General features: G+C 41.2%; 1 protein-coding gene across 3 annotated transcripts in view; it reads left to right on the forward strand.

Moving 5' to 3' along the window:
• PEX5L (peroxisomal biogenesis factor 5 like) overlaps positions 1-25,541 on the forward strand; it is a 502,469-nt gene that overhangs the window by 428,411 nt on the left and 48,517 nt on the right. For all 3 annotated transcript variants that reach the window (XM_077290453.1, XM_077290454.1, XM_077290455.1), the window contains 5 exons: positions 5,536-5,652; positions 6,461-6,604; positions 12,220-12,290; positions 12,737-12,934; positions 23,829-23,994. In XM_077290453.1, the coding sequence (XP_077146568.1) occupies positions 5,536-5,652; positions 6,461-6,604; positions 12,220-12,290; positions 12,737-12,934; positions 23,829-23,994 (696 nt within the window). The remainder of the gene's footprint in view (positions 1-5,535; positions 5,653-6,460; positions 6,605-12,219; positions 12,291-12,736; positions 12,935-23,828; positions 23,995-25,541) is intronic.

Raw genomic sequence — 25,541 nt, forward strand, 5'->3', positions numbered from 1 at the left:
ACATCTTTTTCAGGGGGTAACACTTCATAATCATAACCCCCTGAAAAAGCGGTAAATAAATGCTAAAAATGGAACATATGTATTGGAAAGTAAGAATGTTGTGTGCTTATGTTCAGTTTTTTGAGCTTCTTTTAATTAGTTTCCAGAGATGTGAAATAGTTAAAGCTGCCCGGAGCATTATGCAGGTGGCTTCCACTTGGAGGCTGCTTACTAATTTATTTTACACAAGTTAAAAATAAAGCCAATAGCCAAAGATGAAGCAAACAGCACTGCTAAAAGACACCAAAAAAGACAGTTCAGGACAGAAGATGTTGGCTTGTCCTGAATTATCTGCCTCCTGAAAAATACACAGAGTTCACACATGTCTAAAAGACATCATGTTCATATGCATATACCGCCACAGTTTTGGTCTTCATGACAAAGCCCCATTTTTCAAATCTGGCATGTCACCATATGTGATAATAATTTTGGAATGCTTTTACCGATTAAAGTGATTATTATTGTGACTACAGATGGGCGAACCCGAACAGTAAAGTTTGGCATCCGTACTGAACACCTACTGTTCAGGCAAGGACACTGAACATGGACTTCACCAGGAAGCCCGTGTTACTGTTTGGGATTGGCCCCCAAACATCGGGTGTGTGTCACGCTGTCATGTGCATGACAGAGTGTCAAACATTGCTTCTGTTCAGAGGTAAAATCATTACCGCCAGTCAGACAGCCCCGGTTCCCACTCTGTCAAATGACAGCGTGAGCCCGGAGCTGTGATCGGAGGTGAAAAGTTTATCTACAGTCACTGTTTCGGCTGATGGGACTACTGCAGTGAGAGCAGGCAGCGGCTGATGGGAGTATTCATCAGCCAGCACCTGCCCTCTAAATAAATATATCTTTTTTAAACGGTGTATTTTTGATAACCAACCAGACAAAACTGACAGCTGGAGGCAGCCACCCCCAGCTGTCAGCATTAGCAAGGCTGGTTATCAAGAATAGAAGGGTCCCCACGCTGTTTTTTTAATTATTTAAATAAATAATTTAAAAAATCGGTGTGGGGTCACCCCCATTTTTGACAACCATCTTTGTTAAAGCTGACTACTGGCGGCTTGTATTTTCACGCTGGTAATGGACCATGGATATTGCCCCCCCAGCCTAAAAATAGCAGCCACCCAGAAAAGGCATATCTATTAGATGCACCAATTCCGCAGTTTTACCCGCCTCTTGCCACTTGCACTTGGTGGTGGCAAGTGGGGTTCATATTTGTGGGGTTGATGTCACCTTTGTATTGTCTGGCAACATCAAGCTCACGGATTAGTAATGCAGAGGCATTTATAAGACACCAATCCATCCTGTATCTGTATTGTAAATAAAGACACAGCAAGAATAAAGTATTTTATTTGAAATAAAAACAAAACACACTTTTCCTTTTTTTATTTAAAAATAACAAACTCAGTTATACTCACCTAACGCCCATTCCATTGAATCCCTCATCTCATGTAATAAAACAGCAGTATACCATATGTGGTAGTGAACCACTATTTTTCCACATGGCAAGGTTTGGAATGGAAATAATGCTGTTTGACTTTTGGAGTACAGATTTTCATGGGCTAGTTTGCAGATTCCATTTGCAGAGCCCTGGAGGTGGCAGGAAACCCCCAATAATGCAACCCAATTGTACTAATTGTAGCCATCAAATAAATAATTTACAGGTGTAGTGACAATTTTGAAAACATAGGTGTTTCATATAGTTTTATAACACTGGGTTGTGAAAATAAAAATACAAATTATATTTTTTTTCAATAAAATTTTCCACAAATTGTTAATTTTCGCATGGGGTAATAGGAGAACATTCTTCCTATAATATGTCACGCAATTTCTTACAAATGCAGCAATATACCATATGTGATTGGAAACTGCCACACTAAAGGGCTTGGAAGGAAAAGGAATTTTTTTTTCAAATTTAGTGTGCAGATTACAGGTACTAGTTGCAGAGCCCCTAAGCTGCAATAACAACATAAAAGCTCCCAATGTGTCCCCATTTGTGAATTACACCCCTCAGGAAATTAAACTACAAGTGAAGAGACTAATTTGACCACACCTATGTTTTCCAGAAATAGGTTCACAGTGAATGTAGCAGTGTGAAAATTCCAAATATGCCAGTTTAATGCCCAATACAGTATATTGAGCCCAGCTTGTGCTCCTGAACACATGCATCCTGTGTAGTGATGAGCGAGCATGCTCGGATAAGGTGTTTTCCAAGCACATTCGTGTCCTAATCAAGTATTTTGGCATGCTCAAAAATATGCTCAAGTAGCCACTGCTGCATGCCTCACGGCTGTTCGGCAGCTGCAACAATTGCATGGATTGACTGTTTGTTAGGCAATCGTTGCAGATGGTGCGACTGTCCAACAGCTGCGAGACATGCAGCTGCAGCAACTCGAGCATGTTTTTTCAGGCACGCCGAAAATACTCGATTAGGACTTGAGCGTGCTCAGATAATACCTTATCTGAGCACGATTGCTCATCGCTAATCCTGTGCTAAAGGTCACCTGTCAGTTGATTCATGCTAACCTTAGTATGGGCAAGAATCAGAGCCTGGCTGTAACATTGCTGCCAGGTATGTTTTTTTAGAAGAAAAAAATGCTCCAATGCTTCAATGAAAATATTGTTTAAAGATCCAGCTGGGGACTATAGAAAGAAACTTGACTATTCCAATAAGGTCCCCAACTGGCTTTTCTCCACCTTTTGCAGTTGATTGACAGGTCTCTCTCCATGTACAAACTGGAGACACCTGTCCATCAACTGATTCGTAACTTTTATATTTTTCGATTGATGAAGTTATCTGAAGACTAGTCTAATGCCGCTCTTGGCCGACTTCTTTCCACACTGCTATAGTTCATTGACAGGTCTCTCCCATGTGTTTACAATCAACTAGAGTGGTATGGAGAAAAGGCGGGTTTTCAAAATTTGTTTTCTGTGAAATGACCAAGTGTTTTTTGAGAAAATCATATCTGGCTACACGATACATGCTACGTGATTTTGGCGTCATGAATTGACTAACAGGTACACTTTGATTAGGTTCTCCCGGATACATTTGGGCTGTGCCTGCGCTGAAGAAACTTGAAGCCAGTACCCTTATGAGGGCAGAACAATGTGCAGAAATGGGGACAGTGATGATGTGCAGACGCCCAAGCAATCATGAACAATGCCTGATGTCACACTTGAGGAAAGGGGATCAATATACACACACAGAGACGGCACTTAGCATTAAAATAAGCTCCGGAAGCAGACTCTCAGGAAAAGTTCTCTAGGAGGGACAGAAATTTACACCTCATTTACACAAACAAATCAATATTGGAACAAATTAAGCCAGACTTGCCACTCGAAGCAAGGGTTACCAAGATATGTTTTGCCTATTTTGGACACATCTTACAAACCAAGAAATTCCTGGAGAAAGACATCATGATCAGAAGAATAGAACAAACAAGGAGAAGAAGACCAGCAACCCAATGGTTTGATACTATCAAGATAACGGTGGAGAAGACCCTGGTGGACCTATATTGGGTTGCACAAGATTGATCCTCATACAGAATGTTCATCCATCAAGTCACTCTGACTTAAGATTGAGCCAAAGGCCATTAAATAATACAAAATACCAAAAGAAATACTGAAAGCACTATAAAGTGCAAAGACTAGTAGAAAAATATTGAATAAGGATAGTGTTTATGGAAGCAAATTCACAAAGTGTTCACAAACCAAGTCAAGTTTGCCCAAGACTATATGTATACATAAAACTATGTTTATAGAAAAGATAATACCTTACACCAAGAACAAAACCTCATTCCAACTGTGAAGCATGGTGGAGGGAACATCATGACTTGCGACTTATTGACCATCTCAGTGTTTAGGATGCTTATTATCATTGAGGGGACAATTAATTCAGTGGTATATTAAAACATTTTACAGAAGAATGTAAGAACTGCAGAAATGCACAGGTAAATAAACTGAAGAATGGTGCTCACCTTATTCATATCAAGAAGTTGTGGTAAGATCTGAAGATGTAAGAAATCCCAAGAATATAGATGAACTGAAACATATTTGCTTAGTGGAAAGTTTGAAAATTCATCTTCAATATTGTGCAATTTTTTTTCTACTTACAGGAAATGTTTGAAGGAGGTGATTTACAGGTTATTAACAGGTTTTTAAATTCAAGGTTTCATTTACTCTTCTCCCTGTTGTTGTTACTCAAAGTGCCTAATAAAACACTACATTTATTAGTAATCAATTCATTATATAAGTAATTATAAATAGTTTACTTACTTTTTCCTGCACCGCTACATTAAAAATGTGATAGGACTATCGATTCCCTCTTTTGCAATGCGTTTGTGGAATTTTTTGTCATATATTGTTCATTGCATAAGACACAAATCGAAACTATGATTTGACATTTATGAGAGAAAAGCATCTTCTTGTATTATGAAATGTGTTTTCTTTTCTAACTACTGACTCCCTGCTGAGAGGAGGTCATCTCTCTCTATATTTTAAAAAAATCCACAAAGGGAACCCATCATGTTTCTGCTATTTCTAAGGCTGGGGTCACACTGCGTTATGGAAGTCTGTTAGACGGACTGCGTAATACAGCGGCATAACGCGGTGTAACGCAGTCCGTTAACGCTGCCATTAACCCCTATTATCGGGCACGTCGCCAACACATGCCATAATCGGCATGCGCTAGTGATGTGCAGTCATTCAGTGACGGAGCCTCGGACACGGGCTCCAGTGTCTGAGGCTCCGTCACCGCTAGCACAGATGAATCATCTGCGCTAGCGGTATAGCATAACATGATGGCGTGTATGCTATAGCAATAACGCAGCCCATCAACACTATGCGTTGAACGGGCTGCTTTAACGCAATGTCAACCTGGCCTTACTAATCTATACTTGATTAAATATGTAAACATATTAAGTGTCACCGTGCCCTCTGCTCGACAGGGCATTGGACGATATGATGAAGCGCTCCTGCTTCCCTCTGATAAGGAATATGAAAACAAAAAGTAACTTTCACATTATCGGAGGATGCTATGTAATAAGTGATGGTGCCATGTATAATAAGAGAGAAAAATATGTGATCTATGTAATAAGGTATGGCTCTACACAGTGTGAGCTGAGGGAGGAAGGACTGATGAGCTGTCAATCAGGTTAAGTGGGTAGAGACTGAGTTTAAACATTGAGAAAGGATTATGCAACTATTGTGACATTACCAAAGTAAATACACCAGCCTCATCAGGTCTAATGTGCATCTCTATTCATATGTAATATAATGCATTTGTTCTGTACAATACAGAAGCTCCAGCTTTCATTTATCAGGTGGTGTACCTCTAGTCAGTTTTGACTACTTGTATGTAGTGCATTGTTCTTCTATATGCCAATCTTACTTTTTATACCCACTGCCATACTGTGGTTAATGTTTTTAAAGGCACTATAAAAGAAACAGACAAATAAATTGTAAAATGAGCTAAAGATTTCATTATATCTTTCCCAGTCAGACACAGAATTTTGGGATAAGATGCAAGCTGAATGGGAAGAAATGGCAAGACGAAACTGGATTTCTGATAATTCAAGCTCATCCAATCCACCTGGAACATCTTCTAAAGAAACCGTACGTACATTGTAGGCTCTGATTCTATGGCAGATCACAAAAGGCTCACGTGAACTGCTCATGCTTAGTGGCGGTCATTTTTGTGTAATATGGCAGTCTTAAAGGCGGCCATTGCTTGATTATATACCTGCACCTAACATTCAGCGAGGTCTGGATGAAGGCGTAGACACACATATTGATATTGGGTAGTATAAAGAAGCTCCTCTGTTCATAAGACGTTGCACCATAAAGAGAATACATCACAGGACAATCTCCTTAAATGGTGCTGCACTCCGTACAATATATTGGTAGGACAGATTTTGCGAATCCACAGAATGCTTATTTTGTTGCTGGAGAGCTGTATATTTTTACTGTGGATTTAAAACCATTATTGTATAGAGTGAATTTTCCAGTGAATCTGCAGATTTTCAACAAGATCTGTACTGGGAAAAATCCAGCAGGAATGAACTCTAGAATAGGCTAGGCTTTACTAAATCTCCTACCCCCAAAAAACCAGAAAGAAATTGGTCATCTGACATAGATACATACATAGATACATACATACATAGATGTTTGCTACAGCATAGTTTACATTTAAAGTTGTGTTCCCATCTCCAGGTTCCTCATGCCCTGCACATGAGGAAAGACACATAGCGAATCAGGAAAACTATACTACATTTCTAATTGGAGGTATTTGCTAATGTTTTTATTATTACACCTACTACATATTGGGATAAGACCTTGAACATGGGAACATCCTTTTAAGTCTCAATTTATTGTTCACATGAAAAATGAAATAAACTATGTAATTTCTATTATTCCGGTCTAGGGTTACTATTTCCATATGGAGAATCCATTTAGAGAGTGTTCTGCAGCCTTTGAAGAAGGAATGAAGAAACTGAAAGAAGGCGATTTACCGGTGACCATCCTGTACTTGGAAGCTGCCATTTTACAAGACCCTAATGACGCAGAGGTAGCTAATTTTACATAGCTGTTTCGTTATATTAATAGTTTAACAATTTTAATTCTCAAGGTGATACATGCTTTTTTCTAAAGTCTGTAATGTTAAATCTTGCATGCTAATTATACAAAGGATGCTCGTTTAGAAAGCTCAATTAGGCTACAAAGAACGGATTAAAGAATAAAAGCCAATTAGTAACTTAATGTATCGGAAATCACCCTTGTTAATCCACGCAATGGAAATTCTAGGAAGGATATGCACTACTTTTATACCGGGAGATAATTTAAGAGACTTGTCAAGGAAAATTAGTTTAAATAAGCCTTGAGATAAGATTTATTTCTCAGGTTCTCCTAAGGAAAATCAATTGCAGTGGTACAAAGTCACTTTGCAGCAGAGCGGCCATCAGTGTACATACTGCGGTTAAGGGCTTAGTCTAATGCCGGAGCCAACAATTGGCAGATAGATGTCAACTGCCAAAGAAGATCCACTACATGGTACTCACATAGGTACACGTGAATGAATGTTATTTAATCCTTAAAGAGGGCTGCCACTCTAAGATCGTTTTCCAAAGTCTGCTTTAATCTGCATTATATCACTTGCTACTGCATTGGTATTATGAGATCAACACCGATGTCTTGCTTATGGTGCTGCCACTTGTTTCTTACAGTCTTCTACGCACACTTTACAGCGATCCTAAAATTTACAGATAATTTGGGAAAATAAGTTTTATCAATTTGAACTTCTCTGCTTGTAAGACAGATGGTCATTCCACACAACATATTTAATAATTAACATCAATTATATTGGCATCATTTTGTAAAGAAAAATATTTTTTCGAGACCAATTTAGTTCCGAATTGGCTTTGAGGGGCTTATTAATTAGAAGCATCCAAAAAACACCCACCAACTGCTCACCTCAAAATATTCAAAACATTTTTTAGACATTTTAGAAAAGTCCAATATGGGTCTTAAGTGTGCACCATGACTCAAGAATAGACTTTATTAGGATGATTTTCAGGCACCATTTCAGATTTGCAAATGCCCTCAGATGCTAAATCACAAGAATACGATTTTAGAAGGTAGACCAACATATGAATTAATAGAGGTGAAGTGAGCATTTTGTCCCATAGAATGTATTAGTATTGGGTCATAACGATTAAAACTTGGTTCTTCGCTGCATCCCTGGATGGAGCATAGTTAATGAAATAAAAACTCCATAATAACAACATGTTCTGACCATTTTATAAAATAAATAATTAAATGCCAACATTGTCCAAGAGTCTGATGTAGTCGATGGGAAATCTTGAAAAAACACAATTGCATGATTAAAAGCCAAGTTTATACTTACATTGCCAGGCTTACTTCCACATCAGTTCTTCATGACTGTGACATAGCAATGCTGTTAGCTAGATGATGTACATAAATCCATGCTCCAGTAGGGTCTAACCGGTACCTTCCTCCCAGGCCCAATATGCAGGAAAAAGCACCAAAATATCATTAGCTCTGCTGCATCTACTGGGCTGCACAATGGGTCTGTTGACTGCATAGGTTTTGGAGTGAAAAACTGCCGAAAGTATAAATTAACATGAGCCAACATGTGGCTTTGCTGTGTTCTTAGAGCCATAAAATTAACATACTGAATTGAAGAATTTTTACCATTTGTTTGTGGAGGAGTAGTAAAAAGAAAACAGCAGTTTTGTAATTATTTGTGGGGTCTCATTTCTATAGTAAACACGGTTTACAGGCTAACTGCTTATATACAGAAGCACACCAATGTAAGGAGATGGATAGATTGCCCATGATGGGCAAAACCTTCTCGTTGTTCTGCACAACTAACCACCATTTCAGAATCCGTGTTTGCTGCCATCCTAGTCTGCATAATGGTCGCAATCCTCCACGTAACTCGAGTTTTCCCTCATCATTCTGCTCTTCTTGGTGCGAGACTCGATCCTGCAAACTACACCAAGTGTAATGTGGCGAGAGGAAGTAGCCATGGTCAAGGTACTCAACTTGTGCACTCCGACTCATTGCATCAAGGTGGGCGGTCATCGCTGGGTATGTGGACTTGTGCTGTGAGGACGCCACATATGTGCAGGCCGCATGTAATCAATGACACTGGTTTCCCAGGACCAGGTGTTTCACAGTTCAATGAGGGAGACCACCATTCAAAAATAAACATTTTCCTGAACAGGAGCTTGGGAGGGAATATATACAGGAAATAGAGAGTACAGAGCCTTATGAACGCTTCCTTCACAATTCAAAGCATTTTCCACACAGTTTCAATTCTTTCCTCTTTACTCTTTTTACTTGTCCTCTGTATTCACCGTTTTTCACTACTTCACCACAACCCAGCCTGACACTACAGTTCCACTTAGAAGGGGCATTTTACTCAACCCCCGATTCCGTGTCTTCTTTCCCCTTATGGAAGCTATGGTGCCAGTATGGCAGGTACTTATCTTCTCTAGTGCTGATGTAGCGCCCCCACCGCCGCAGGGCCGAGGGGTACCCGGTACCGGGCCTCTGAGTCTCTGCTCTGGGGTTGTCACGGCGGCTAGGCCCCGGTCCGTGACCCTGCCGTGGGGCGCTCGGTGGATAACAGGTGTGGATGATGGTGGTGACGCTGTGGTGGTGCGGTGCAGTAAATAACGAGGACACCAGGTTGCAGTCTCTTTACCTCTTTACTGAAGATCTCTGGGTCCTCAGTCCGGAACACGGTTCACCAGGCTGCGCAAGTCCGGCCGGTCCAATGGCACCTCCAGAGTTCTCTTCACAGGTGGAAATCGGTGCCTTCCTACTAGCGCTATGTGTTGTGGTCCTTCCCTGCTGTGCTTACGGAAAGTCCCCCACAACTGTTGTGTCTGTTTCTTAAGTTCCCTCACAACTCGATTAGATGATGTTCTGCTAATCCTCCGTCCCTCCCTGATGTTCTGGTTGGGACGGCACCCGTTTGACGGGTAGGCTCGGAGCTCTTCCGGGACCCTAGAGTCGCCCCTCTCCACAAGTTGCCCCCCAAGACTGCATAGGTGATATATGTTAGACAGCCCGCCTTAAACTGACTGTCCTGCCGCTGTTTGGAGTATTGCTTGAGGCTGAATGTTATTCTACTCCCTCGGCGTTCCGGCCACCGGTAGTGCGCCTCAGTAGGATGTTGCTTCGGTCTTACAGCACGACTCCTACTGGTATTTCTCCTTTGCGTTATCTCGTTTCTCACTCAGCACAATCTATCTCTCTTCTAATCCTTTCTTGGGCACCGCCGCTACCCGGAGCAGGCACGGTCCCGTTACGTTCGTTCTTGTTGCCAAGCCTCTGTCAGGATCCCACCCCTGACAGAGACCCTACTGTATCTTCCCCTACAACACCCTCTGCCACAAGGTGTTGCCTGGTTCCAACCCAGTCAGCTTTCTGATCTAAATTCCTGCCTGACCCCCAGTTTACCCACTATGGTGGGGAGTGGCCTAATGAATAGCACCCTTAGCTCTCCCCGGAGGTCCAGCTGTGAAATGTATTGGTGTCTGTGATACCTGATCCGATGAACTCCTTCAGTGCCATCAGACGCACCATAGCTCCCCATAGTGGCGGAGCCACAGTACTGCAACGACCAGGACTCTGGGGCGCTGCACTGACACTCTGGAACTCCCACCAGGGGCACTCTATTCATCTTGTGTACTCAGTCCTGTCTAGGCCTGTTACCTTTAGTAGTTATAAACTATGGAACTAACTGCTAGACATCGTCTCCCAGAGCCCAACAACAAACTAAGTGTCTAACAAAACCCTTCAGGGATGAAAAATACAAAACCTTCAAGAAATAAAATGAGTAAAAACCCTGCTGTTACTAAATAAGTAAAAAGCAAAAGTGCCTTTAAGTAATACAGGGTTATTAGTAATACTGTTTTTGATCAAAAATAGCATAAAAGCCATCCCACCGTCGACAAGGTGACCCTGATCGGGACGGTCCTATGTTGTCTAATATTAAAAACCTTACCATGTGTCAAAGTTGACCTCAATTTGTGGAAGGTCGGATGGGTTTTATGCTGTTTTTGATCACAAACAGTATTACTAAGAACCCTGGGTTATTTAAATGCTTGAAATACGCATTACTCACTGCAAAATAAAAATAAATATATATAATTTATATAATATGATTTTCTGGATTGTATTTTTGATATTCTATCTCTCAATGTTAAAATTAACCTACCCTTAAAATTATAGGCTGTTCATGTCTTTGTCAGTGGGCAAACGTACAAAATCAGCAAGGGATCAAATACTTATTCCCCCCACTGTATATATTTTTAAAAAACCTTGTGTGTTCCCCTCTGTTTTTGATAACCAGCCAGGCAAATCTGACAGCTGTGGGCTGCAACCCTCAGCTGTCAGCTTTATGATGGCTGGTTATGGCGTGAGACAGAACATTGGACAGGTGAGGGATATTTTTTTCATTTTTGCCATTTTACAGGAGACCAGGACTTTAATGGAATGGGTGTAAGGTGAGTATTATTGTTGTTTATTATTTTCTGTGTTTATTTTACAGGCCTTGAATGGAATGAGTGTAAGGTGAGTATAACTTTGTTTTTTATTTATAAATAAAAGAGTAAAATGGTGTATATTTTTATTTCAAATAAAGGACTATTCTGGCTGTGTGTTTATTTACAATCTGACTATGGGGTTAGTAAAAGAGAGGCATCTTATAGACGCCTCTCCATTACTAACTTGTGGGCTTGATGCCAGCGACCATAAAACAGCCGATATCAACCCCACAAATATTAACCCCACTTGCCACCACCACAGGGCAAGTGGGAAGAGCCGGGTAAAGCAATATTCATGGTCCCTTACCAGCCCGAGAATACCACCCCCGGCTGTCTGCTTTAGCTTGGCTGGCTATTAAAAAAAAGGAGTGGGACCCCATGCTGTTTTTTTAATTTATTTAAATAATTTTTAAAAACACCATGAGGACCCCTCTAGTCTGGATAATGAGCCAAGATACTGAAGGTTGCAGCCCGCAGCTGTCAGTTTTGCGATGCTGCTTCTCATAAATAGAAGAGATCCCATGCCATTTTTTAATTTATTTAGTGCAGGCGCCAGCTGATGAGTTCTCCCATCAGCCGACGCCTGTGATCGGGGGTAAACTTTTTACTGCCGGTGACAGCTGCTGGCTCACACTGTCATCGGACAGTGTCCGAGCCGCAGCACTCTGACCAGTGGTAATAATCTTACTGACAATCAGAGTCACTGGTGTTTCTCACGCTGTCATGCAGATGACAGCATGGGAAACACCCAATGTTCAGGGTGCCAAATCCAAATAGTGACACAGACTTTCAGGAGAAGTCAGTGTTTGGGATCCGTGACCGAACATTAGGTTTTCAGTACGGATTCCAAACTTTATTGTTCGGGCTCGCCCATCTCTATTCAGGAGGGGAGGTAAAGGAGTGGCTCATGAGAACAAAGCAAATGTCTCTGATAAGATATATTACAAAAGTTTGTTATGTTCACTTGTTCTATTTATTTGTGGAATGTTTGTGAAACCTACAATGACCATCTTAAGAGAAATATGAAATTAGAGTTATTATAAAATTGTACATTATTTATTAATCTTCCATCCCCTTAACATTGATTTCCAACATTCTATTACAGGCATGGCAATACCTTGGCATTACGCAGGCGGAGAATGAAAATGAACAGGCAGCCATTGTATCTCTACAGAGGTGAATTTCAATTTATATAATTAAACTGTAAAATAACCCACTTAAAAGACATCAGTATGTACTGTACATGAGAAATAATCTTCACTATATACTTATTTAAATAGAAAACGTTTAATTGAATCAAACAGGACATGCTTTTCTGTAATACAATTGAGATGAAAAGGCCAATAACAGAATTACTGCATCAAATCTATTGTGTGATTTTGCCCTTATACATAAAAATCTATACTCACACCACAATTCTTCCATTAGTAATGACTAGTTATTTTAGGTTCAAGCCATTCAACGAAACAGGTAAATAATTCAGAAAGTAAAAATGACCTGAATATAATGATGGAATGTAATCTTTAACAATATTGTGCAATGGCACTGTATATAACTCATTTATATTTCTAATTTAGTGATTTTATCAGAAATTAACTTTCTTAGTTTGTATTATGTTCTAGGTGCTTACAGCTACAACCAAATAATTTAAAAGCTCTCATGGCCTTAGCTGTCAGCTATACCAATATGGGACACCAAAATGAAGCATATGAAGCGCTGAAGATGTGGATGAGGCAAAATCACAGATATAAGTACCTAGTAAAGGGTAAATCTGAATCCCCAAACCTGACACGGAGAATGTCAAAATCTGTCTGGGAGAGGTGAGATTAATAAAATAACCATTTCTATTGAAACTAATTATCTGATGTACTTACAGTCATGGCTAAAATTTAGTTTTTTTACTAAGATTTAGTTGGATATTTCTATGGTTACTCAAGTACAGTTATAAGCATTTCATAAATTTTTACAGTTTTATTGACAAATACATCAATCACACAATATTTTCAGTGTTGACCCTTATTTTTAAGACTTCTAGAATTAGCTGGATATCACCCTCTGGGCCAAATCCTGACTGATGCCAACCCATCAGTGCTTGGGGTTTTTCATGATTTCTGTGTTTTTGATTGTCCATCCACTTTTTGGGGATTGACCACAGGTTCTCAATGGGATTGATACAGTTAAGTCCATGTATATTTGGACAGAGACAACATTTTTCTAATCTTGGTTAAAGACATTACCACAATGAATTTTGAACAGAACAATTCAGATACAGTTGAAGTTCAGACTTTCAGCTTTCATTTTAGGGTATCCACATTAAAATTGGATAAAGGGTTTAGTAGTTTCAGCTACTTAACATGTGCCACCCTGTTTTTAATGGGACCAAAAGTAATTGGACAGATTAAATAATTTTAAATAAAATGTTCATTTCTAGTACTTGGTTGAAAACCCTTTGTTGGCAATGACTGCCTGAAGTCTTGAACTCATGGACATCACCAGACGCTGTGTTTCCTCCTTTTTGATGCTCTTCCAGGCCTTCACTGCGGTGGTTTTCAGTTGCTGTTTGTTTGTGGGCCTTTCTGTCTGAAGTTTAGTCTTTAACAAGTGAAATGCTGCTCAATTGGGTTGAGATCAGGTGACTGACTTGGCCATTCAAGAATATTCCACTTCTTTGCTTTAATTAACTCCTGGGTTGCTTTGGCTTTATGTTTTGGGTCATTGTCCATCTGTATTATGAAACGACGACCAATCAGTTTGGCTGCATTTGGCTGGATCTGAGCACACAGTATGGCTCTGAATACCTCAGAATTCATTCGGCTGCTTCTGTCCTGTGTCACATCATCAATAAACACTAGTGACCCAGTGCCACTGGCAGCCATGCATGCCCAAGCCTCCGCCGTGTTTTACAGATGATGTGGTATGCTTTGGATCATGAGCTGTACCACGCCTTCGCCATACTTTTCTCTTTCCATCATTCTGGTAGAGGTTGATCTTGGTTTCATCTGTCCAAAGAATGTTCTTCCAGAACTGTGCTGGCTTTTTTAGATGTTTTTTCAGTAAAGTCCAGTCTAGCCTTTTTATTCTTGATGCTTATGAGTGGCTTGCACCGTGCAGTGAACCCTCTGTATTTACTTTCATGCAGTCTTCTCTTTATGGTAGATTTGGTATTGATACGCCGACCTCCTGGAGAGTGTTGTTCACTTGGTTGGCTGTTGTGAAGGGGTTTCTCTTCATTTTCTCTTCTTCTCTTTATTCTGTGATCATCCACCACTGTTGTCTTCCGTGGGGGCCCAGGTCTTTTTGCATTGAGGAGTTCACCAGTCCTTTGTTTCTTTCTTTCTCAGGATGTACCAAACTGTAGATTTTGCCACTCCTAATATTGTAGCAATTTCTCGGATGGGTTTTTTCTGTTTTCGCAGCTTAAGGAAGACTTGTTTCACCTGCATGGAGAGCTCCTTTGACTGCATGTTTACTTCACAGCAAAACCTTCCAAATGCAAGCACCACACCTCAAATCAACTCTAGGCCTTTTATCTGCTTAATTGAGAATGACATAACAAAGGGATTGCCCACACCTGTCCATGAAATAGCCTTGGAGTCAATTTCAATTGTCCAATTACTTTTGGTCCCTTTAAAAACAGGGTGGCACATGTTAAGGAGCTGAAACTCCTAAACCCTTCATCCAATTTTAATGTGGATACCCTAAAAGGAAAGCTGAAAGTCTGAACTTCAACTGCATCTGAATTGTTTTGTTCAAAATTCATTGTGGTAATGTCTTTAACCAAAATTAGAAAAATGTTGTCTCTGTCCAAATATATATGGACTTAACTGTATCTAGAGAGTTTCTTGAGGATTTTTTTTTTTGGTCTTGGACCCAAAATTTCAATGTTTTGTTCACCGAGCCACTTAGTTATCACTTTTTCCAGGCTGGAAAAACCATTGTTCATCACCAAATTGTTACTGGATCATTAGGAGCAGATGCTCTTGGAGGATATTTAGATAATATCCTTTATTCATGGCAGTGATCTGGACGTAAGAGCAGCAGCAACTCTCACTTCTTCCAGATGTCAATTTTGTATGAAGGAAGTGAGAGTTAAAGTGTAGTAGGCATGTAATACCTAAAGTGTAGTAGGTATAATAAAATTAATATTGGCAAATACCTCCAATTAGAAATGTAGTATATATTTTTTTTATTCGCTATGTCTCTTTCCTCATGTGCCCGACATTGCAGGACCTTAGGTATCTATGGTTACGACCACTGATATAGTGACAGACAGTAAGCTAGTTGGTAGTGGTGATAACCATCGATACCTAAGGTCCTGCAATGCCTGCACATGAGGAAAGGCATAGCGAATCAGGAAAACTATACTACATTTCTAATGTAGGTATTTGCTAACATTATTGTTAATACGCCTACAACATATTCGGATAGGATCCTGGAGATTGGAATACCCCTTTAAGCAGCTGCTGATTGGCTGCAGGGCTCACATGGCATTACAACATTACGCAAGCCCCAGGAGACTCGGTGCCAATAAACGGAGGTGAGTACAGGGTGTTATTTTACATGGTGAGGTATAGCAATTGAGAAGAGGCTGACTGAGTAGTGGACAATCCCTTTCATGCAACCTGTCTAACTCTTCCTCAAGTCTTGAGACAGAATTATCAGCTAAATTAAATACTTCGTAGAGTTTCCGAATTGTTGCTTCTGAAACTCAATGGACCCGATTCATCAAAGCTTTTAAGACAGAATTCCGGCATAAAAAACTTTAACAAATCAAAACATTTTGGCACAACATGATGCACTAAAATGTTGCAACTTTTGGCACTGGATCAGTTCACTATGCCATAATTCACACTCCAGAGGAGATTGAAGTAAGATTTGTGGTTTGTGGCGAGGTGCACAAGGAGGTGTGCACTAATTGTCAGACGCTCCTGATTCATTAAGTGGCATTTGCCTCGCAGTCCACACTGCCCCCTCATCAGGACCTGCGACCTTCACCCAACCCATGAGTGTCATATAATGCATGCTAATATCAACTGTATTCTCTCCAGACTTTATTATTCATTTGTATGCCTACTTCATCCTTACCAATGGAGCTGTTTTTACAATTTGATTCTCACAGCTTATTGAAGAATTCTTTATTTGTAGACACTGCTTCATCTTAATCAGGAAGGTCAGATCATGGAATTAGTGTATTGACAGCAGATATCTCAAAGCTTTAGAAAACGTGTTCACTAAACTACAAACCTGAAATGCTAATACAAGTGCCTTATTTGACAATTATACATGGTAACAATAATTCCCCTAAACGCATAGTAGGGCCATGTATTATAAACTAGGATTTTAATGACCCATCATCGCATATAGGAAAACACTAACAGAACAAATGATCTATAGGTCTATGTTTTATGCCAAAGTACAAAATTTATTAATAAAATGACAACAGAAAAACAAAGAAAATGAGGGATTAATCACAAAGGAATGTAACATAAAATGGTGCAAAAAATAGGCCGCGCAGAGACCAAAACTGCAATTTAGTAGATATAAATAGCTCACAAACTAAGTTGCAAAAATGTGTTATATTGCACTCAATAACTCTACCCCAAATATTAAATCCAAATCTAAATGTGGTTATAGAACCTATAAGTGTCGCATATGGGGTATCGCCATAGTATATAACAGCATAGGTTTGCCCATACCGGCCACAAATTGACCATTGCTAGCCTACAATTAAAGTGCCATAGGCCCGTGCATAATTAGCAGCATACGGTACAAAATGTAAAACATTACCGATATTGGCAGGGCAAACAAGTTCAGCCAGGTCCGTACGCATCCGCCCCGACGCGCGTTTCGGACCTTCCTTCTTCGGGGGGCCTGCATTCTGCCCAAATGTATTCCATTTTATACCATCCCAGAGTGTGCCGGCATTGCCGCCTGACCGGAAATGACGTTCTCTGCAGGAAATGACGTGCCCGTCTCCAAGCCGACCACGACGCCAGGCGGCGTCGGCGTCACATGACCGCAGACCCTGCAACCATGGTGAGACGCCGAGAGCCGCCGGGGGCAGCAGGGGCACTGAGGACCGGCGCGTACATACCGAGAAGGTATATTTAAAAAACACCATACCACACGGTCATCGATTGGCACAAATAATTCATGGATTTAGAACACCAAAAACAATTGACATAATTAACAAAGGTAATAATTAAATAGTGCAACACACATCGCATATTAACAAAAACCATAACTCTACAGACAACGAGCAGTATGATAATTTAATATTGAGTTGTCTTTCCAATTTGCTGCCTCAATACTCTGTAAAAGGCTAGATTTGTCAGACGAGTTGTGCAGTATAGATCGATGGAATATTAATCAGCGGCGTCACATGGAAAGGATGGTATAAATTCAAGGCACATATAGACAGATACTGTGACTATAAAAACATATAAAAACAATTAAAAACAGGGCACACATAATGGTAAACATTCCAGATCATAGAAATGGGGCAAAAGATATATTCTCATTCAATCCAGATGGATGGACTGTTTGAAGGGTCCAAATCCATCTGGATTCCATTTGGGCTAGTCTCTTTGAAATACTCCCGCCACGAATACCAGCCTCTAGCTTATCAATACCGCGGAATCTAATGAGGCTGCTATCACAACCATGGTATTCCCTGAAGTGGCGGGGGAGAGTCTTGAGCTGTGATATATCCGATTGTGTGGACGCCGCAAGAATGCCACGTACATGTTCTCTAATCCGAACTTTAAATTGCCTGGTAGTAAGGCAAACATATATTTTATTGCACGGGCAAACCGCGTAATAAACTACATTTTTATCAGTACAAGAAATCCTTTTTCTAATTTCAAATTGTCTGGAGCCCTTAGAATCAGTGAACGTATTGCATCGTTCAACATTAGGGCAAGCCACACATCGGCCACACGGAAAACAGCCCCGTCTCTCCGCCGCCACATCAAGGAAGGTTGCCACCGGTTCACCTACATAATGGCTGTGGACTAAGTGGTCTCGCAAGTTCTTAGAACGTCTTGCCGTGATGGAAGCATGCATTGCTCAGGTATAAATCTTGAAAGAATGGGATCAGCCGTCAAAATATGCCAAGATCTATCCAGGGCCCGTCGCATATGGGGAAAATGGGAGTGATATTTCGTTACAAACCGGACAACATCTTGATTTTTACTAGTATTAGCCCCATATAATAAAGCATGTCGTGATAAATGCTTTGCCCTTTTGAATGCTTTTTTTATTTTCCGGTTGCTATAACCCCGCTCTATTAGCCTACTTTTTAAATCTGCAGCTTGTACTAAGAAATCTTCATCAGTAGAACAAAGTCTACGCAAGCGCAGAAATTGTCCGGTAGGGATGGACTGAATCATATGTCCAGGATGGGAGGACGTTGCGTGCAATAGCAAGTTGGTGGAGGTAGGCTTCCGGAAGACATTAGTTTGTATTTCACCAGAATTATCATGTTTAAGTGATAATCTCTCTAAAGAGGAGCGGGGGCGCCTGCGTGTTCTCAAGGAATTACCTGATGTGTTGTTCAAGCCTGTGGACAAGGGGGGTAATATTGTTGTATGGCCCAAGGTTCTCTACGAAAAGGGAGGCCTTTCACCAGTTAAACAACGCTACTTGTTATAAAAAACTTACTTATAACTAGTATTGAGCGATACCTTCCGATATGCAAAGGTATCGGTATCGGATTGGATCGGCCGATACCCAAAAAATATCGGATATCGCCGATACCCGATACCAATGCATATCAATGGGACACAAAATATCGGAATGGTTCCCAGGGTCTGAAGGAGAGGAAACTCTCCTTCAGGCCCTGGGATCCATATTCATGTATAAAATAAAGAATAAAATTAAGAAATATTGATATACTCACCCCTCGGACGGCCCCTGGCTCTCACCGGTCCAAGCGTCTGCCTCCGTTCCTAAGAATGCAGAGTGAAGGACCTTCGATGACGTCGCGGCTTGTGATTGGTCGCGTGACCGCTCATGTGACTGCTCACACGACCAATCACAAGCCGCGACGTCATCGCAGGTCCTACACTCACTGCATTCTTAGGAACGGAGGCTGCCGGTTACATCGCTAAGGTCCAGGGTCCGCCGGAGGGGTGAGTATATCCATATTTTTTATTTTTATTCTTTATTTTTTACATGAAAATGGATCCCAGGGCCTGAAGGAGAGTCTCCTCTCCTCCAGACCCTGGGAACCATACACTGGGAACTTCCGATTCCGATTTCCGATATCACAAAAATATCGGAACTCGGTATCGGAATTCCAGTACAGCAAATATCGGCCGATACCCGATACTTGTGGTATCAGAATGCTCAACACTACTTATAACCCCTTGTCCGCCTACTTGACACAGCTTCAGTCTATCATCAATGATGCTAGAGAAGTGGGGATCATCACCAAGGAATTGGCTACCGCTCTCATGGTGATAGAACCTACGATCCCCACTTTTTACCTTTTGTCCAAAATTCATAAGGACACGCAGGCGCCTCCTGGTCGTCCTATTATATCTGGTGGGGGGAATTTCCTGGAAAATATAAATCGCTGGATTGATTCAAAACTTCAAACTCTCGTAGAAGGATTACCTTCTTATTTGAAGGATACTAGTGACCTTTTAAGGCGGGTCGATGGTGTATATTTGGACAACGATGCAATGCTGGTTACAGCAGACATCGAGTCCTTATACACGAGTATAAGGCACGATGACGGTATGCCGACTTCAACTCAAAAATATTTCACGAATCCGTTTATTCCTCAACCAAGAATCTGCAAAAACCCTAGTCCATGCCCTCATCATGTCTCGCCTCGACTACTGCAACCTCCTGCTCTGTGGCCTCCCCTCGAACACTCCCGCACCCCTCCAATCTATTCTAAACTCTGCTGCCCGACTAATCCACCTGTCCCCCCGCTATTCTCCGGCCTCTCCCCTCTGTCAATCCCTTCACTGGCTCCCCATTGCCCAGAGACTCCAGTACAAAACCCTAACGATGACATACAAAGCCATCCACAACCTGTCTCCTCCATACATCTGTGACCTCGTCTCCCGGTACTTACCTACACGCAACCTCCGATCCTCACAAGATCTCCTTCTCTACTCCCCTCTTATCTCCTCTTCCCACAATCGTATACAAGATTTCTCTCGCGTATCACCCCTACTCTGGAACCTTCTACCACAACACATCAGACTCTCGCCTACCATCAGAATCTTCAAAAAGAATCTGAAGACCCACCTCTTCCGACAAGCCTACAACCTGCAGTAACCACCGATCAACCAACCGCTGCACGATCAGCTCTATCCTCACCTACTGTATTCTCACCCATCCCTTGTAGATTGTGAGCCTTCGCGGGCAGGGTCCTCACTCCTCCTGTACCAGTTATGACTTGTATTGTTTAAGATTATTGTACTTGTTTTTATTATGTATACCCCTCCTCACTTGTAAAGCGCCATGGAATAAATGGCGCTATAACAATAAATAATAATAATAATAATTAGGGCAGTGGAATTCTTTTTGGAGACTTCCAATTTGCCAAAACCTATCAGGGAATTATTACTGGTATTGCTCAGATTCACACTGACTCACAATTTTTTTGTCTTTAAGGGGTCCTTTTTCCTGCAGCTCCAGGGAACAGCTATGGGGGCTTCCTTTGCCCTGGCTTATGCCAACCTGTTCCTGGGGCTGTGGGAAAGGGACCTCTCCCTGCCAGATCAGCCGTCGTCATTGGGCCACGTCCTCTCTTGGACGCGGTACATTGATGACATTTTACTGATCTGGCAGGGATCTGAAAAATGTCTTCATGATATTATGTCATCCTTAAATGTGAATGACCAGAATATTTATGTAACCTATAAATATGATAGTGAGTCAGTGGAGTTTCTTGATGTAACACTTAAACGTGATAATTCTGGTGAAATACAAACTAATATCTTCCAGGAGCCTACCTCCACCAACTTGCTATTGCACGCAACGTCCTCCCATCCTGGACATATGATTCAGTCCATCCCTACCGGACAATTTCTGCGCTTGCGTAGACTTTGTTCTACTGATGAAGATTTCTTAGTACAAGCTGCAGATTTAAAAAGTAGGCTAATAGAGCGGGGTTATAGCAACCGGAAAATAAAAAAAGCATTCAATAGGGCAAAGCATTTATCACGACATGCTTTATTATATGGGGATAATACTAGTAAAAATCAAGATGTCCGGTTTGTAACGAAATATCACTCCCATTTTCCCCATATGCGACGGGCCCTGGATAGATCTTGGCATATTTTGACGGCTGATCCCATTCTTTCAAGATTTATACCTGAGCATGCTTCCATCACGGCAAGACGTTCTAAGAACTTGCGAGACCACTTAGTCCACAGCCATTATGTAGGTGAACCGGTGGCAACCTTCCTTGATGTGGCGGCGGAGAGACGGGGCTGTTTTCCGTGTGGCCGATGTGTGGCTTGCCCTAATGTTGAACGATGCAATACGTTCACTGATTCTAAGGGCTCCAGACAATTTGAAATTAGAAAAAGGATTTCTTGTACTGATAAAAATGTAGTTTATTACGCGGTTTGCCCGTGCAATAAAATATATGTTTGCCTTACTACCAGGCAATTTAAAGTTCGGATTAGAGAACATGTACGTGGCATTCTTGCGGCGTCCACACAATCGGATATATCACAGCTCAAGACTCTCCCCCGCCACTTCAGGGAATATCATGGTTGTGATGGCAGCCTCATTAGATTCCGCGGTATTGATAAGCTAGAGGCTGGTATTCGTGGCGGGAGTATTTCAAAGAGACTAGCCCAAATGGAATCCAGATGGATTTGGACCCTTCAAACAGTCCATCTATCTGGATTGAATGAGACTATCTTTTGCCCCATTTCTATGATCTGGAATGTTTACCATTATGTGTGCCCTGTTTTTAATTGTTTTTATATGTTTTTATATTCACAGTATCGGTCTATATGTGCCTTGAATTTATACCATCCTTTCCATGTGACGCCGTTGATTAATATTCTATCGATCTATACTGCACAACTCGTCTGACAAATCCAGCCTTTTACAGAGTATTGAGGCAGCAAATTGGAAAGACAACTCAATATTAAATTATCATACTGCTCGTTGTCTGTAGAGTTATGATTTTTGTTAATATGCGATGTGTGTTGCACTATTTAATTATTACCTTTGTTAATTATGTCAATTGTTTTTGGTGTTCTAAATCCATGAATTATTTGTGCCAATCGATGACCGTGTGGTATGGTGTCTTTTAAATATACCTTCTCGGTATGTACGCGCCGGTCCTCAGTGCCCCTGCTGCCCCCGGCGCCTCTCGGCATCTCACCATGGTTGCAGGGTCTGCGGTCATGTGACGCCGACGCCGCCTGGCGTCGTGGTCGGCTTGGAGACGGGCACGTCATTTCCTGCCGAGAATGTCATTTCCGGTCAGGCGGCAATGCCGGCACACTCTGGGATGGTATAAAATGGAATACATTTGGGCAGAATGCAGGCCCCCCGAAGAAGGAAGGTCCGAAACGCGCGTCGGGGCGGACGCGCACTGACCTGGCTGAACTTGTTTGCCCTACCAATATCGGTAATGTTTTACATTTTGTACCGTATGCTGCTAATTATGCACGGGCCTATGGCACTTTAATTGTAGGCTAGCAATGGTCAAATTGTGGCCGGTATGGGCAAACCTATGCTGTTATATACTATGGTCATACCCCATATGCGACACTTATAGGTTCTATAACCACATTTAGATTTGGATTTAATATTTGGGGTAGAGTTATTGAGTGCAATATAACACATTTTTGAGACTTAGTTTGTGAGCTATTTATATCTACTAAATTGCAGTTTTGGTCTCTGCGCGGCCTATTTTTTGCACCATTTTGTGTTACATTCCCTTGTGATTAATCCCTCATTTCCTTTGTTTTTCTGTTGTCATTGTATTAATAAATTTTGTACTTTGGCATAAAACATAGACCTATAGATCAAACCTGAAATGCTGCCTGAATGCTTGAAATTACTTCCCTGCTGCAGGGATCCTATTTATCGTGTAGCAGATTAAAAATTAAACCTCTCTATGATTTTTTAACAATTGAGTTCTGTTTACCCTAGAGGACCACACAAAAAATTAAAAAATGTATATTCTACCCCTTCAAGTATAAAAAAGGCAAGAGTTCAGAGTGCCAACATACTTATGCCATGTGCAGCCATTGGTATTACTCCTTATCCATATACTAGAAGAGAGTCATTTTAGCTGTAAGAGAAGACTGACTGACATATCTGACATCTAGGGGTCAATCACCAGCACTGCATCAATTTGTAATTCACTATTAAAAAGAATGACCACAATTAAATACATTTTATCCACAAAAAATCATTTATAACCTATGCAGCTCTGTGTTCTCACACTAGGCTATATTTCACAAAATTACTATCCAATCACCAAGAAATATGGAACACTAGTTGGGAGAAAACAACAATGCATATTACTATTTACAGTTTCTAAATAGATAAAAAATTGTATTTACATTTTTTTTCATAGACATATTGCTTTCAAATCTATCTTGATAGATATATAGGACTATTTATATAAGCTAGGTTTTCTAAAACATGTGCAATTTAGAGTGAGATCCCAATGTTTCAAGTAATCATTTATTGATCCTGACTTTTTTTTGTTTAATGTAGTAGTTCTCTGGAAGAGGTGAAAGAGCTGTACCTGGAAGCAGCACATCAGAATGGTGATCTAATAGATCCTGACTTGCAGACTGGGCTGGGAGTCTTATTCAACCTTAGTGGAGAGTTTGAAAGAGCTGTGGATGCTTTCAATTCTGCCTTATTGGTCCGACCAGATGTAAGTAGCTTTTTTTAGAAACTAAAGAAAAAAAAGAGGTAATATTTTCATGTTATTATTTTCAATGTTCATATTATTGCCTATGACTTGTTTTTAAGTTTTGAATGAATACCTGGAAAGCCCCCCTTTCCTTCTTTACTTTCCCCTGTATTGTAAAATAAAAGTGTTTCAAATATACTTACGGGGCCTGATTCATTACAGCCAGTGTTGAGCGATACCTTCCGATATCGGGAAATATCAGATCGGATTGGATCGCATCGCACCGATACCCAAAAAATATCGGGTATCGCCGATACCGATACCGGAAACCAATGCAACTCAATGGGACACAAATATCGGAATGAAAATAAGCCCTTTCTTTCCTTTGCACATCCAGTTCCGGAGGGAGGAAGAGTGTGGGCGGTGCATGGGTGGAGAATGCGTGTCTGTGTGGCATTGTGGGGGGTCTGTGCGGGCCTCTTGGGGGTCTGTGTGGGCTGCCGGGGGTCTGTGCGGGCCTGCTGGGGGTCTGTGCGGGCTTCCGGGGGTCTGTGCGGGCCTGCCAGGGGTCTGTGCAGGCTGCCGGGGGTCTATGCGGGCCTCTTGGGGGCTGTGTGTGTGTGCAGGCATCGTTCGATGGGACTACAAGTCCCATCGGGCTATGCCTGCTACAATGACAGTGATTGACACATTAACCAATGATGGGACAGTAGTAGTCCCATCATCTGGCTAATGTGTTGAATGTAAAAAAAAACACAAACATACATACTACACACAACATACTACATACATACATACTACATGCATACAACATACATACAACATACATACTACATAATACATACATACTACATACATACATACTCTACTACATACATACAATATACATACATACTACATACATACTACATACATACAACATACATACTACATGCTACATACAAACAACATACATACTACATACATACTGCATACATACAAACTACATACATACAACATACATACATACTACATACTACATACATACAACATACATACTACATACATACTACATACATACATACTACATACAGTACATACTACATACATATGCAGGGCCCCAGAGTCCTGGTCATTGCAGTAATGTCGCTCTTCCACCAGGGGGAGTGATATTATGTCTGATGGTACTAAAAGAGTTCACCTTGCCAGGTATCACAAGTCACACACTACACTTCACACTCCAGTCCACCAGGGGGAGCCTTGCTCCTATCTATTAGGACACTCCTCACAATAGGGTAAAACTGGTGGGTTGGATAGGAAGTTAGTCAGAAGCTGACTGGGCTCGGCCCAGGCAACACCTGTCAGGCAGACAGGGAGAAAGGAGGAACATCTTCGCTGCAGACAGAGGGTCCCTGTCAGGGGTGGGATCCTGACAGAGGCCTAGCACGAGACAGACAGACATGGAGCTGCGCCTGCCCCACGTGCGGCAGCATCCTAAGAAAGGACAAGAAAGGAATTGTATTTTGCAGAGTGAGAAACGAAGTCACAGCACAAGGAGATAATACCAGGAGGAGTTCTGCCCCAAGATC

This window comes from Ranitomeya variabilis, chromosome 2, assembly GCF_051348905.1.
Source record: "Ranitomeya variabilis isolate aRanVar5 chromosome 2, aRanVar5.hap1, whole genome shotgun sequence".
Lineage (NCBI taxonomy): Eukaryota > Metazoa > Chordata > Amphibia > Anura > Dendrobatidae > Ranitomeya > Ranitomeya variabilis.